We start from the raw sequence: 16,313 nt of genomic DNA, 5'->3' as shown, positions 1-16,313 counted from the left end.
CTGGTTTTAAACTCATAATCTTCAGACAATAGGGCAGACATTATTCTCTTGTGCCACACAGGAAATAGAATCATTTCCCTGCTTTCAGGTGTGTGACAAATATTTCTGAATATACATTTGAATATTTAATGTGCTTGGTTGATTCTGAGCACAGTCACATGCTGCATTATAAGAGGGTGTGTAAACGTAAGCAACTAGGTTACTGCATCTTTTCTTTTACCTGTAAAACAATTCTATTTGATTATCGCTGTTGGTTGCTATGTCACATTATGACAGAAAAATATTTCTTATTGACTTCTTTCATTTCTTACATCACAAAAACCTGCAATTTTAACAGGTTTCTGTAGACTTATGTACACTGTCCTTGGGTTTTTAACAGTACAAGACAGTCTACACACACAACCCTACAATTATAAAGGAGATTCAAATGATCTGTCTGGAGGAGTGGTCCAAGATCTATTACAGGGAAGTGTCTTAGTGCTGTTATTCAATCCAAGCCTCCACTAAATATTAATGGAGGTGTTGGTGGTCATTTTTAAATGCACCTATTTTAGAAAGCTTTCTTTATTTGTGCTAAAAAAAAATAAAACTGTAAATGATTATGCTCAGAATATCAGTTATTACATGGTATTTATTTACATCAATTTTCATTAGGGGTGCCAATATTTCCAGAGCTCGCTAGATTAAGAGTCAAGGTGCCTGCTGTATTGAGAACTGATAATAATGTGGAAAAAAATCGGTATGGAACCTGTGTGTGGCTTGGCTGGTGTGGCGATTGGTGCTGGTGTGGCATCAGTTTGCTTCTGAGGTAGCTGGTTCTGAGTGGGAGGAGCTTGCACAGGCGGCTGAGCTTCTGATCGGTCCACACTCTCACCTTTCACCACGGTTGGCTCTTTTATTTCCCTGTTTAAAACCTACAGAGATCAAACGAATTGCTTTAATTGTGTGCAATCAGATGACTGAAATAATCACCTGTTTACACTAGCAAAAGGGAGTTCATACTAGTTTCGTTGGCAGATTAGAAGCACGAGGTAAATGTACCTATGTACACTCACCAGATACACCAACAACAGTCTTATAAATATTATATGATTGGGGAGATATGGTAAGATAAAATGAAACCCTGGTTATTCTTCCATTTTCTGTGTCAAACAGTAAATGGGAACTAAAGCTAGGAACTGTGAGTGGGGAACTGAAGAAACAGTGCGTCACACATGCTAAAGGGTCAGTCCGAGGAATGAATAAGCACCATAGATTGGTCAATTTATCCAATTTGCATAGAATAGAGAAATTTCAAATGTCACTAGAGTACTCAAATAAATTGAGATTGAATGGTTTGTTAGTTGAACCACACATTACCTTTAGTGCGTGATTTGAGGCGGGCCTGGACATGGTCTTGCGTGCTCTGTGTACTGTCACACGTGGAGGCGTGTTCGTAGCAGTGCCGTTTTTAGTCTCGTTTTCCAAACACCCCTCTGCCAGGCTGGGCCCTGTGCTTGTGTTAGTCCTTAAAGCTCCCTGGCCCTGGGTTTGGGATGTAGCTGAAAGAGGGAGTGTTTTCGCTGCGTACCCTATGGGTGAGGTGCCCTTAGGGGACCAGTTAGTCCTGTGTTGAGTAGCTGGAGAGTCATCCTGGGCTTTACTGAGAATATATCCATTACTGCCCACTGTGGAACCGTGGGGAGGATCAGTTTCTGAAAGTCCATTCTCCATGGCATGCGATTGGGTGGATGACCTTTGGACATCAAGGTCCTGCTGGACTTTGTCCGGTTCTGTGCTCTTAATTGTCCCATTCAGCTCTTCTGCTGTTTTGGAAGGTTCTGCTCGTCTGACTGAGGGCTCCTCGAGCCCTAAATGGACAAAACAGTACATTGTACATGAACAGAAAGCAAAAATATGGATCAAATAATAAATCACAAGAGTTACAGAGATGAACAAAATACTTAAAAGTGAAGCTACCTTCTTCTGCTTCGTTGTGCGTGTCTTTCATACTGTCAGTCTTCATTGGCTCTCTCTTCCCTGTAATCCCTTTGACCAGACCAGCAGGCTGAAAAAATACCATAATTAGGATAAAAATGGCACAAGACAGACAAATTACACTCAATTACCTTTAAAAAGAGGCTTATTGTATTTGCAATGTTTTGTAGGTCCTAAGAGCCTACATGGTATCAAATTTAGCTTTTATGCCACACAGCGAGAACCAGGACAATTTGCTGCAAATGCTGCAATTAAAAAAAAAAAATCAAAACCAAGTCCTTTTCACCTTTGATAAATATTATGAACCACAACCAACTGTGTGATTAACTCATCATATACATTTCAAAAAGCACCTCATTTTATCAGTCTGTATAATACTGAGAAGGAGAAAAACACTAGCTCTTCCTTTGGGAATGTGTCTCAACAACACAACAACAAACAGGAGCTTTGATTGGCTGGCAAAAGCTCTATTGGCATAGCGTATCCTTTCACAGCTGGGTTATTAAGCAATATATTGAGTGCAAATGATCATGAGAGATTTGTACAGCCCAAGAGGATTAATCCAGAACCTCAGTCCCAATTCCATGTAAGTGGGGAAAAAAACAGGAAAGAGATATTTGCTTGATTAGCCGTGTTTCTTTTGTCTTTCCTTTGTGTTTCCTACTGAAAAGTGAGAAGAGTGCAGAAAGTGAAGACATGCTGCTAAAACCAGATCTCCTCAAACCCACCATTAATGTTTCTCAAGTTACCTTCGGTTTCATCCTACCTTCCTCGCACACCCACTCTCAATCTCGTTTTAGTTGCCCCTGTTGTATTGAATAATTGCATTTGGCCTTTGGCCCATTTACTGTACAGAGTCCCAGCTGCTCAGTCAACCCTGCACTGAGGAAGTGCCTCATCTCCAGAGCTGCTTTGGTTCCTGCCCAAAATCATGAATGCACAAATGTCAGAACCAGCAATACAACAACAAATAGCTCTTTTTTTCCCCACATGCAATGTACAAGGCCTTTGACCAGAGAGTCTTCTCTTCTCAGTCAGTGTGCTCTGATTCAAGATCAAAAGTCTTCTAAAAAACACAAACAGCAGTGAACCGCTTCATGCCTCAATATGAATATCTCTCAACAAAGGTGAAAGGCATGCAGGGCAAATGGCGTAGATACCCGTGAACAAAGATCTAATTAACACAAACAATGTCCTGCTGGGATGCGGTGACGCTGAACTTGCCTTGCCCCAAACAACTTTAAAAAGGGAGGGCATCTAATGCACAAGAGGCAAAGCAGTCTGGTGTGTCAAGGCTCAGAAATGATTCTGCCTTAGCCGGTCTGCTCAACACAGAGCAGGGCTTGTTCCCTGTAGAATGGCAGTCAAAATGGTGCAAGCATATCTATAGTCTCTGAGAGTTCACTGCTCAGTCCAGGACCATGGAGCAAAGAGGGAATGCATGGCCTCTGCAAAAGAAAAAACAGGTCAACATTAACAAGATCTATAATGAGCAAAAAAAAAAATCCAAAGAAAACCTGAGGAACATTAAGCAAGTGCTAAACTTGCTGTCTTTTGAGAAGGACAGAAGCAGGCGAGTAGCTCCATCTACTGAGGTAACTGCAAATCAACTAGAGTTATACAATCACTCAAAGCACACTCACTCACTCACTTGCCAGCCTTCAACATCTACTGTAGTGATTTTCAGCAGCCATGCTCAAAGGAAGGAGGTCAGAAGGTGTAGTAATTACAGCAAAATCCAGGCTCTTCCCCTGCCTGCCCCTCCCCCAGCCGTGCCTTTGCTCCCCAGAACCTCCTCATCTGATTGGCAGCCACGCTGGCTGCCTTCCACAGGACACAGAAAATGGCTGCCGTTCGTTGGAGCTGCTCTCTCAACAAAGGTCGGTCCTTCTTTCTGTTTCCCTCTCTCGCCACAAGGGGAGCCACTTCATAATAAGAGTCCCCCCACACCTAACCAACCCTGGGAGGTTCTGGTCCATCAAAACCTAAAACAACACTGTGAGAAGCAGTCAAAGTGAACGTTGGGCCTTTCTGAGCAAAGGGTGCAGGAGTGACTTCAAAAGGAATCTCTCTTTCAGCTGGATCTACCATCCAAGGACATGATGTCCTTCTTCTGTAATCGAGACTTTTGAACATGGACACACCAGTTTTTCCACAAAGACCAAAGTATTGCCAAACTTTTTTTTTTGGATAAGGCTGTCTCTCTCAATTCTGTTCGAGTCGAGATATTGATTTCACCAAAGGTCTGTTGATTAAGCTCAAAATAGAAAAGAAAATATATGTAAAAAGCGCTGAAAATCGATCCTTCATGGCTTCCCATACTCAAACAAACATAGTGCATTTTGAATATCTAAAAATCTGTACTATTCCTATTCAAAAACAGAACAGTGAAAAGATTCATGTTGAATTGTAATTCTATTCAGACTGGATTAGTTTAACACAGGAAGGTGGTGTAATGTCATTATCACCAGAGTAACACTGGGATTTTAAGTCCCTTCATAATGGGACATGTCAGGAATTTTTATGAACTCTGAGCGCACACATGTGGAAAGATTACACCGTATATTACCTTCAATAAAATGACCAGTAGAAATAACTCTGGGTAACAGCCTATATATTCTGTCTTATCTGACATTTGGGGAAAGATTCCAGTATATCCTGTGGGAAAAGAGGATTTGCACTTTTCTTCAATATCGACAGTCCAGAAAAGCACTCTTTTCTATTGTCTCTGGTCTAACTTCCAAAACCACCAAAACCAAGTACTGTCTGAACTGGGTGCGCAGAACAATAAAATATAGACGACGTGTCAGTGAGATGATCCCTTTTTGGGTTTTAGGTAAGATCAAGAACAGCTTGCATGACTGTAAAGCTTCCGACAAGCACCTTTAGAATAAAGGTATGAAATGAAGTATGCATGGAATTTCTAGTGTTGATCCTGTGTAAATCCGGTCATAATCATTACAGAAGTTACTTACTTGACATTTGTCGGAAATCTTCAATCTAAACGGTACAATGTATGACAAATGTCACATTTCACTAAAACTGAGCGTCTGAGTAAACCCTAAACCTTTTCTAAACAAGTGACCTGGCAGACACTGTTTTGATTTGCACAAAAACAAACTCAATCTTGAAGATGTAATGACATTTTCAAACATGGTCCTTCAGACTATACAAAAAACCTGAAACAGCCATAACTTTTGGGGTAAAAAACAAATTTGATGTTTGTAATCTAGTCACAAGTTCAAAGACGTATAAAGGCTTAGATAAGAAATTGATATGTCTAGAACTTGAGAATCTGACACGCAGTAAGTGGCAGCATGTCCACACTTTAGACCCATAACATACGCTAACCCAGATTATTGCTCTGTTTTTGAACCAACAGCTTGTTGTGCTGCAACTTTATCCATTGGCATTTCCGGTATGACAGGCTCAAACTTGACCTTAATTCCACACCTCTTTCTCTTATCAGCCCATTCCGCTTGCTTATATGATGACATCAATGTAGCTCCACAGCTGATCTCATCTCAGCTTCAGAGAAAAGACTCCAATCCAAAACACTAACACGTTAGGGATGAACTTTTTTCTCCTCGACATGAACAAAAGACTACTACAGTTTCATTCTGGTAATCTCAGTAGTATATTTCATACAGCAGAAGGAACAGAGAAAAAGCTTGGCTGTGTCATATCAATATCTGAAAAACTTCCCATGGAGTGGTGCTGTTCTTCATCCCAAGCCCTCCCCCTACAGGCCACAGAGAGATCATTTCCAATAGAGGACGGGAGAAAGAGGGAAGGGCCTCAGCTCCCAACCGCCATTTCGTAACCAGATTGTTTACTGATACAACAGGGCACAGTGAATTTTGTCTATGGCAGAAGGAACATCTAGGTAGGAACTGCGCAAATGGAGGATCATCCATCAATTCTGACTGACTCCCTCATAGTGTTTTTGGAAAAGAATATATATATATATATATATATATATATATAAAAAAAAGGCATAACATTTTAGCTATACAAATTAGCCCAAACAGATTAACAGAAACTGCTCCACACATGGGAATACTTGAGATGCCTGTTTGGTATTAGCGTTCCTCCTCACCTGATGGATGAGTGAATTTGCCATGCTGCTGCTGCTCCAAAAATAAATGGCATAAAATAAAACAGCTCAGGTTTCAAATGCTTGGGCAACACAGGCCATTTTTCATTCTTCTCACTGGACTTTTTTTTAAAGATTTTTTTTTAATTGGTATTAAATGCTATTTGAACGAATAAAAACAACAAATTTGTCTTAGTGTTCCAGTTGAGACTCTGGAATATGTCCGTTTCTTAGTTACTGCACGAATGTTAATGAAGAAGGTCAGATCAAAATACAGATCCAAAAATCAACCTCCTTACACCAAAACAACAGAACAGTAAAAAGAAGTACGATTAGAGATACAGATAGAGAGCAGTCCATGGTGTAGAATTAGCCATAAACAAAAGAGGAAAATAGAAATCAGAAGATTATCCAACAACCTTAAGCAGACTCACAAAAAATAATCGTATTCAAAAATGAAAATGAGAGTTCCTGTTTTATATCGCCACAATGGTGAAGAATGATGGCTTACTGAGGGCAAAGCAAAGACAAACACGTGAGAAAGGCAGAAACATAATTCAACATCAGCACTATCGCCGCCTAAAAAGGAGGCCACATTTGCAACAAAGACACGTCTTCAGTACTGACACAAAATAGCCTTCACCACTGTCCACGACACCTGGGGCTCTGCTTTCTTTAGTCATCTCAGTGGTTCCTCCAACAAAGGGCAAAACACTAAGCAGACTAATCAGGGTCTGTTTCTTCTTCCACAGCAGGGACAAAGCTCCTTTTTATGCAATCAGTTAAAGAAAATCAATCAACTCCAATAAACCACTACCCCAAAAACTGCATTTCATTTTTTTTCCCTTCAGCATGCCATTCGTTCAGTTTGGCCTGGCTAGCTCAACAGGCCCAAACCTGCACGAATCAATTATCTTCCTGCAAACAGCATGGCATATCTGCAACCATTTCTCTCCTCTTATCCAGCATTCTTGTGGTAATCATGAGTCATGTGGGAAAAGGGTACACAGGAAATAACAAAACGAGAACGCTCTCAAGCAAAGAATAAAAGACAGCATGCATTTTACACAAAAAGATTGGCTTCTTCAAAGACTTCAGAGAGGAGACCCATCGTCCTCGTTGCCTCTCATAACACAGAACCTAATACAACACCTAATTAAGCACTCATTAAACCAGACAGCGTTATTTCACTGGGTTCTCCCTTTGCAAGTACCCAAGCCGCCAACAATCAAGCCACGCCATCTGACTACTCATACAGTTCTGTACCAGAATTAAAGGCAACTACATTTAGCTGCAAGCTCTGTGAGTCACTGGTAAGAGACTTAGTGGTCTCTACTTCAATCCATGGACCAGACCATTGCATGACTCAATCTGAAGGCTGTCACAAGAGAGCTCCCCCTCTAACTAGCACTCTCAATGGTCTGAACATGAATGGAGGGAGAAAAGACAGATGGTGGAAAAAAGCACAGCCTAAAACCAGCAAATACTCAGAGCCAGCAAGGATGGAGGCTTCAGGTCTTGTTCCTTTGCTAAGGGTCCCCTTCCAGCAGCATCATACCTGCTTTCTACCGAGGGCCTCCATTAAGCCTGAGCGAGAGCTTCGAACAGATTGTTCTTCTTTTTTTTTTTCCCCACCTCCTCCTGTATGCAGACATTCACCCAGCATGCTGGTCATGTGACCTAGCAGCTCCCTCTGTTGGCCAGCTTTGCAAAAGCTCCGACCGAGCATGCTCAGTCAGTTCGAATTTCAATGTTTATTTAATTCTTCCTAAAGCAGGTCACCAATGAAAGCAGACATTTTGTTTTGCTGGCAAAAAAAATGTATTTATATATATATATATATATATATATATATATATATATATATATATATATATATATATATATATATATATATATAGCAGATGCATGAGGAGGCAAAAGGGACGTCATATTCAAAAACAGCAAGCAGAACCAAGAGTGTGAGCAATCCTTAATCTCATCTGGTCTACCCTGAGGTCTTTATCTCCGCTGAGCCTGAGGAGGGCAGGGCTGTCACAAGAGACTTGTGCTCAAGGCCAAAACAGAAAATGATTTTAACATTTACAACAGTGGAAAATGGGAGCTGCTGATAGACTGAATAACCTGACTAATCCAAGCCTTTGGCTTCGACACAACCAACAGCAATCATTCTGCATCTCTGGACCAGCATTAACTAAACACAAATCTCAACCAGCATTATTTCTATTCACTGCTATTAAACCGAAAGTATGTCAAGGTTACGAATAAATAAAATAAAACAAACCTCAAATGCAGCTTAGAAGCTTTGAAATTCTAAGTGTAGGTTAAAGCAGGATTAACTTCCAGGCAATCAGAGTTGTGGTTCTAGTTTATTGAATTGGAACGGTATGTTCTTCTAATCCTGCTTATACCATAGAACTGCATTTTTTTGTTCAAAAACCACTTCAAAATCTAGAATGGATTAAAATGCCTAGTAAAAAGCCTCAAAACATTTTAATCATGCAGGCCATGATCATTCTAGATCGTTAGTGTCTACCAACTGCTTTTTTTTTCTCCACTACAACACTTCACTATATGACGAAGCTCACCAATGGAGCATGCTCAGGAGTCCCCCCCACCCCCCACCCCCCCACCCTCCACCCTCACCACCCTCCACCCTCACCACCCTCACCACCATTAGCCATTTTGAATTCACGTCAGCTTGCCAAAGCACTACTCTGAATCAGAGCCACTAGTCCTCATGAGGTGTTTCATTACGTGTAAACCGTAGTGAAAGCGCTACCCGCGTCACGTTTGTCTAAAGAAAAAAGCTGAATCTCCAGTTTCATGCCTACCATTCCATGCACAAATCCTTCTGCTTGACTGGCTGTACAGCAAGAGACAGACACAGAGCCACAAAAGGGATACAGCAGGGGAGAGCAGACAGAGAACTAAGAGGAAGAGAAGAAACGGCGCTCTTCTACTTTTTCCTATAAAGGAACCAAAGCAAAGGAGCTATGTACAACATACAACACCCAGCTTACAAAAATGAAAACAGCCCTGTCCACGTGTGCAAAAGTGAGCCTAAGTCCTCATCAGCATAATCTTTAACTCTGAGCTTTAACTGAATGGAATCTTCGATCCAAGAGACTGCAGGAATAATAACCTACCATAATATAACCGGCAACTTTTCCAAAAAATCACTGGTGTGGGGAAAAAAAGAAATCCCACAACATCTAGCTTTACTTGACTACCCATCTGTCCAAGTCTTGCGAAGTCATTTGAACAAATCAAACTATTCGTTTTAAGGATCAACAATGACACTGTGAACAAGCCTCCTTTCAGTCCATACCTTCATTAGAAGCCTGCAGAGAGTAAAGATTTACCAAAACAACTGCCACATTTTCCTTCCTCATAGCTGCAGAAAATATGCAGCCATGCCTGGTAAATATCAGAGAGTGTTTGAGCTACAGATCTCACAACTGACACTCAAGCTACACCTTTGCCCAACACAAGAAACCACTATGAAAAACTCTGGTTCCTTTACTAGCAAGGTCACAGGAAGTACAAGAGAATATCTGGTAGAGCCTGCACACAGCCTCTGTCCAACAACCGTCAGGAAGGCCTTCTGATCAGCTTCTGTACCCATGCACACATCAACTGATGAATCTGTCATCTGTAATCAAAGAGAAATTCAGAATCACAATGAAAAATGAGAAGTTGCATTCAAAAAAAGACAGAGAAAGAGAGAGAGACAGAGAGAAAAAGCAACCCAAGATAGACCTTGGCCTATTTCTTTTTCGGGAATCAAATAAATGATCAGCCGTATATCTGGCATTGGCTTTCCCAAAAGAGAGGCAGCAAAATAGAGAAGCTAATAATCCTGCTATTTCATGTTGAGCCCTCCAGCAACATGGCAGTACCTGGCATAGCCTGTGGGTCTCCATTGATGGGGGAAGAGGAGGAAGAGGGCGAGAGTAAAGCTCCACTGACTAAAGTCTAGCTTCCCGCACAAGCACCGTCCCTTCTCAGGTCACATGACCAACTCTCTGTAGAAAGCATTGACATGGCGCTCTCTGGGCATGCTCAGTTGGAGCTCTGCTGGTCTTCACGAAGAAGGAAGAGCAGGGAAAAAAACCACAACACTGCAGCCATTTTCATGGAATGGTGTGTGGATCCAGTGGTGGTGCTTACAGAAAGCATGCTGAATCCCATCTCGGACTTTATGCATAGTGAAAAAATCTTGTCAACATCTATTTTAATGGCTAAAATGAACAGAGGCCCAGCATAGCAAATAAAGATTCATGTCTGTGCTTAAGCATGGGGTAGTGCAGAAACACCAGGGCTGGCTTCGAACCAAGTTTCTACTGTACGAATGCAATTCTCACTAGGCAACAGTCAAAACGTGACAGATTTAAAAAGTAATACGTTTTGTGTTCTGTGATAAATAAGTAGACAGACTTAATTGTGTATAGGCCCAAATGTGCTCTGGAAAATGAACAAAAATGTGTTTTTATTGTTATACATCATAGTATTTAATATATACACTGCAGAAAAAAAGCATATAACGTATTACAATCTTGTTAATTAGCTGTTGACACTTCCCACATCAAACATAATAACAGACAAAGAATGGTAATAATTTTAATAATTTAACTGCAATCATTTTAAAATAGTAAACCATGGCCTAGAACTAAAGGTCTATTTTAGTCCAGGTTTTATTTCAATTTTGGTATAATTATGCATTTTTACAAAGAAACGCCAACCAACCGTTACCTTTGTCACACATTTGTTTATTAGCCAAACTACATTCAGCAACACAAAAAACAGATGAACAGACACTTCCTTCCTCCTTTTACCTTATTAAACAGAAGAACTATATTAAGCGCGAAGTCCACCTGCAGTATGGTTGCTAATTTCTATCTAGACGTTGATGGTGGCTTGTCTGTGAAAGCAGAGACTATAGTCAAGGACCTTGGTTTATTCTACGATACTTGTTTACTATTATATTTCTAAGTACATAGCATATATAAAACTGCATATTAGCATTTAAGAATGATACACAAAAGAAGACATTTGCTAAAACTGACACTTCAACCACACGTAAGCGTCAACTATTTATAAGTATAGCATCTTCTCACCAGGAGTCTTATTCAAGCTGTCTATTAGGTTCCAAGTCTTGTTGATGACATTTAAGCATCGAGATACCTTTGCTCTGCCATTTCTTGCTCATCTCCTGAAACAGTATAACCTATGCACTACACTTAGCTGTGGCTCGTTTTTCTGCCACTAATATATTTGGATATCTCTGCATCAAGACATTTTCTCCAAAACGATGTAGAAAACTGTGTTTCTTTATAACCTTGTCTGCCTCCAAAAATTCTGTATGTTAAGGTGCCTAAAGTTAGCTAGCCTTTTTTTAACAATTTAAACTAGTTGATAGATAGCGAAGTCTAAATAATTCAGTTGGTAATCAGATACCAGCTCTCGGAATGTCCATGAAGCTACAGCACTACCAAATCATCATCAAAACAAAGAAGAGCAATTGTACAGACAACAAGGGAAACCATTTTAAAATAGCTAATGAAAAGACGTTAGTGTGCAAAACAGGACATTCTGAAGGAGTGATTATTTCTCCACCAACATTAGCGTGTGAATAGATGAGTGCAGCGAATAGTAGCCTATAAATATTGACCGTCCAGACTTGCGATATAATGGCATCTTTAGTTGATACGAATTATAAACTCGAGTAATGTAGCTGAGGTGGAGGATCTATCACAGTCAGCATGTAAACACTAGCCAGTGTCTTCCAGAGTTTCTCGGGACATAATAGTAACGTTCTTTTCTATTTTCTTAAAACCCTTCTGTTTTAGACTATACCTTATTTAGACCATTAAACACACAGAAATACAAACAACGGCATTGCATTTCTCTTCTATTACTTATATTCTCAAATCGAGATTTGCACAATCTAGGAAGCAGCGAGTTACATCCTAACCCTGCGTGTGCAGCCAATTTCGTTTGAAGTGATATACATCAAATTTACACAGAAGTGCAAAAAAAAATTATCCGCATGTCAAGTTAGGATATGTCTACATACTTTGGTGAGTCAGTACTACGTTAACAAGGGTAAGATTTCCTCACAGCCAGGGTTAGTAATAGTTGTTATGCTGCTATAAACATAAATATAACTGGCCAGACCTCACTTCGTTCTACAGAGTTTTGCCTTTATCCAGACATATTTGTATATCTGCGTTAAACTTCGTTGCTTGAACAGACATGATTACAAACTACGACCAACTTGTTTTGAACAATTATTATTGATAATGTTACTTGATAAATGTACTACACAATTGTACAATAACAGCGTAATAACAATAGTCACATGACATGAGCAGAGATCCCAGTAATTTTTTTCTTACATTTATATATATATATATATACCAGTATTCAGCAATAGCTCTATTGAAAGCTAGCCTCAACCTAGCTTAGATGCGTCATGAGAAACACAACCTATCTGACGAATCAAGAAATCCGACTCAAATCCAATCACAAAATCATCACTTTATACAACTTTACCAAATATTAGGAGCATTACATGGAGCTAAAGTCAAGTTAAAGAGAAGATAAACAGTAATAAACAACAAATTCCTTATTCAGGAGCTTTGAAAGGTTGAATGGTGCAGTTTTTTTGGCAAAAATCTTTGGAAGATTCAAGTGAATGGAGTTAATCCAGAAAGGTGCCCACACTAAGAGGGCAACGGTGTTGAAATCTACATTGTCCAGCATCTAGGTATGGAATATCTGGAATAAGTGGTGCGTAATTGACTGCATGACCTAACAGTTTAAGCTAAACTATAACTCGTTACATTTATTTCAACTTTCTTGTCAACCCTGCACACTGAAACTTGCAACCAAGACAAGATACAAAACCACACAGCTGAGGTTTAAAACCTGGTTCTCCGGCAGTCCTGTTACATTTAGACCCCTAGCTCTTAACCAGTATACTACCATTTCAGACAAATTAATCAACCATCATAAGCACCACCAGTGTTCGTACTCTAAGTATGGCATTAGTATACAATTTCTGATTCTGAAATCTGATCAGAGATGCCAACAATACACCAAATCCCAAAATGGCTGACGGAATGGTCCAAAATGGTAGCTCATGGTATTTGGCTCATGGTATAAAACACTAGTAGAATTTTACCACAGGAACGCTAGTATTTATGCGGAAGACAGCATTTTGCTAAAAGCATTGCTGAAACTGACCAGAAAGCATGATCCTCTCTCTCTTGTTTTAGAATGACTTCAGTTCAAAGTTCAAAACCTTAAAGCAACCACAGCTAGGGTCTTTACCTCCTTTCCCCTTCAGTGAAATGGCTTTCGTGATACAGGAATTTGATTTTTCCATTTGAGCTGACCAAATATTTTTATGTCACTAAAAAACTGTACATCATAAATGCTACATCTCAACCATAAATATTGGCACCTTTGCTTTATTAATCCCATCTATAAACAGACTTTCATTGCATTGCGATGCTGCTACTTGCCTTATTTACATAGTAAGTAACTTAAATACAATCTTGGTATTAATCTTATCCAACTGAAACCAAACTGTTTTTTTTCTTCTTCACATTTATTGATCCAATCCACCGTCACATTTGATGCAATGAACTCAAGACATTTTGACTGATCCGCTACACGGATCTTGTGAACATGAGACGCTAAATATCACACCCATGTTTTGCATAAACTGGCAACAGAAACTTACAGCAAGTATCGGGTATCGCTAAGTACGAAAGGCTTTGGTATCCATATCTTACATCACATTCCTGTTCAATTCTCAAGTCAGATTGATTATTGACTTAATCTAAGGCTAATAAACGGATTAAAACTGGTTATGTTACAAAAGAAAGGTACAACTGTTGATAAACAAAACTTAACAAAAGTAAGGAAATGTTTAACGTTTAGGGAAGGAGTCTCCAGTTTCAGCTCTTTTTTAACAGTCACTAAATTTTCCAACCATGGGAAAGACTTCAGGACAGGATGTCTTTGCACATAAACTGGTGGTTTAACAGGAACAGGGATGTTGTGATTTTAATGGTTAAAGCACTGGGCTACTGGTGAACTCAATATAAATGTTACTAACTTGCAAGCGTACCTATAGATAGATAAAAAAGCATGGTGTGTTATTCATTATTAAACAGTAAGCTGATTGATTGCAAATTCAGCAAATCAGGATGATTACATTCCTACTGCAGCACACCCTGTTGTTTTATTCCTTAAACCTAAATGACGTCATAAACAACCAAACAAAACCAAGGAAACCAGATTCAAGATGCAACTTGATATAACTACAAAAGCAGGCCACAGTACAACCAGTTTATAACCCAGTGTCGGTGCTGAACACCACTCTGAAAGCACAATCCACCCCTCAGCATAGTACCTTCACACCCTACACTGCCTCTCACCAGCAGGAAGCCAACGGCTGCTGACAAAAAAAAAAACAGATCAATCCTCACTGCTCTTGACCAGAAAGGAAAGGAAGTCAGTTGAGGTTTGTGCATCATACAACGCACTGATCTGCTCATACTGACTTTGAACGTAAAAACACCTTACGGAGGTCTGGGTCTATGAAATCATATTGGTTCTCCAAGCCCAAGCCTGAATTTGTGCATAAAGACATATTACATCATGAAGAGTACGACTGAAATGGACCAAATTTGGCATGTACACTCAACAGCTCACCACTGACATTTACAAAATCCATAATTTTATCACTTCCCTACAAGATATTCTTCACATGAATGTGTGTCTGTTAATGGACTGAGGGTGTACACTGGGGTGTGTTCCTGCCTCGTAGCCACTGCTCCCAAGACAGGCTCTGGATCCACCGCAAACCAAACCAAGATTGAGCAGTTACTAAATATGAATGAAGAAATGCTTTTCCAATGAAACCACCACCATTAAGCCGTGAAGCAGGAACAGGATGCAGCTATGGAATAAAATATGCCAAGTGTGGGGCGCCCTCTAGTGCCTAAGTAGTGCAGGTTCTCCAAATAGCACATAATATGTTTCTTAAGGATTCTTAACGTAATGGCAAGTAGAGTGCATGCTACGTAAATCATTTTTCTTCAACTTCTTTGCACAAAATCAGGCTAGGAATAAAAATAAAATAAAATAAAATAAAATAAAATCTCTTCAATTAGGGTTTCTTTAATGAATGAAATGATCACGTGACCCTGTAATGAAACTGAACTTTCACTCAATTGCTGATCATTTAACCAGGTAAATGTCCTAGACTAGGTGTAATTTGTTTGTTTGTTTGTTTGTTTTCTTTTAACTAATACCGACAAACACTTTTCAGTTTGTGGGAAAATTTACAATCTCAGTATGATGAAATGTAATTCACACACACATGCATTAAAAACAAAAACACTGAAAGCAGCAGATATTAATATTCGACGCAACAATTTTTTTTAATCCAACTTCTTCTAACGTGACTTTAAAGTATTTTTTAATCATTAAACTAATAAACAGTGTTATTGTTATGGCAATACCCTAGCACGAGAAGCCGGATTGTCCCGGGGCCCCGGAACGAGCATAACACAAGCGTACACATAGACCCTCCGTTCAAACGGGACATTTTACAGGTTCCTGTGCAAACTGTATCATTTTTTCCCTAAACAGCGCTTTATGCTTCAGCAATACTACCCAGAGTGAACGAGTTTCGGAGCAGAATAATAAAGTAGATCGTTTAAAAACTCGTGAATTGCATTCAATACATAATAGAAGCGAATAAACCGGAATAAACATCACAATGACACGCGCCTTCGAGCTGTTCATCAATGCGTACAAAATGCGCATTCACACAGATCCGTTTGTATGGCTGTAACATGCAAAATCCTCATCTTTTTTTTTTTTTTTTTCAAAGAGCTCCATTTTACCGCCCGGACCATGAAATCTATGATTGCATGGCAAAATTAGAAAAAGAAGTGTTGCTAAACAGAATGGCTTACGTTTAAAGAGTTTATAATCCCGCGTTTTCACTTAATCCTGAGCGAATCCGTAGCATGCTTTAAAAGCTTTTTGTGCCTCTGTAGGAATGAGGGGGGTTTGTGTCTTCTTCTGTGAGTTTATGGCGCATCGCAAACTAAATACGCAGAGCGCCACCTTTTACAATGGAGTTTGTAAGCGTGCTAAGCAGCTAACGGGGTCGTTGATAAGAGTTCATTCTTGGTTTAAATAAAAGTATATT

General features: G+C 39.7%; 1 protein-coding gene across 14 annotated transcripts in view; it reads right to left on the bottom strand.

Moving 5' to 3' along the window:
- The window catches only part of ehmt1b (euchromatic histone-lysine N-methyltransferase 1b), a 32,670-nt gene extending 16,456 nt beyond the window's left edge, over positions 1 to 16,214 (bottom strand). The window contains exons 1-5 of one of the 14 annotated variants that reach the window (XM_058415313.1): positions 3,621 to 5,891; positions 3,202 to 3,425; positions 1,960 to 2,047; positions 1,360 to 1,850; positions 749 to 914 (exon numbers count right to left, since the gene is read on the bottom strand). In XM_058415313.1, the coding sequence (XP_058271296.1) occupies positions 749 to 914; positions 1,360 to 1,850; positions 1,960 to 2,047; positions 3,202 to 3,234 (778 nt within the window). In that variant the 5' untranslated portion in view covers positions 3,235 to 3,425; positions 3,621 to 5,891. The other 13 variants (XM_058415315.1, XM_058415317.1, XM_058415312.1 and 10 more) reach the window with 13 other exon arrangements.
- Positions 16,215 to 16,313: the final 99 nt, after the last annotated feature.

This window comes from Hemibagrus wyckioides, linkage group LG18, assembly GCF_019097595.1.
Source record: "Hemibagrus wyckioides isolate EC202008001 linkage group LG18, SWU_Hwy_1.0, whole genome shotgun sequence".
Classification (NCBI taxonomy): domain Eukaryota; kingdom Metazoa; phylum Chordata; class Actinopteri; order Siluriformes; family Bagridae; genus Hemibagrus; species Hemibagrus wyckioides.
Note: the sequence above shows the minus strand (reverse complement) of the source record. Positions and strands in the feature narration are given on the sequence as shown.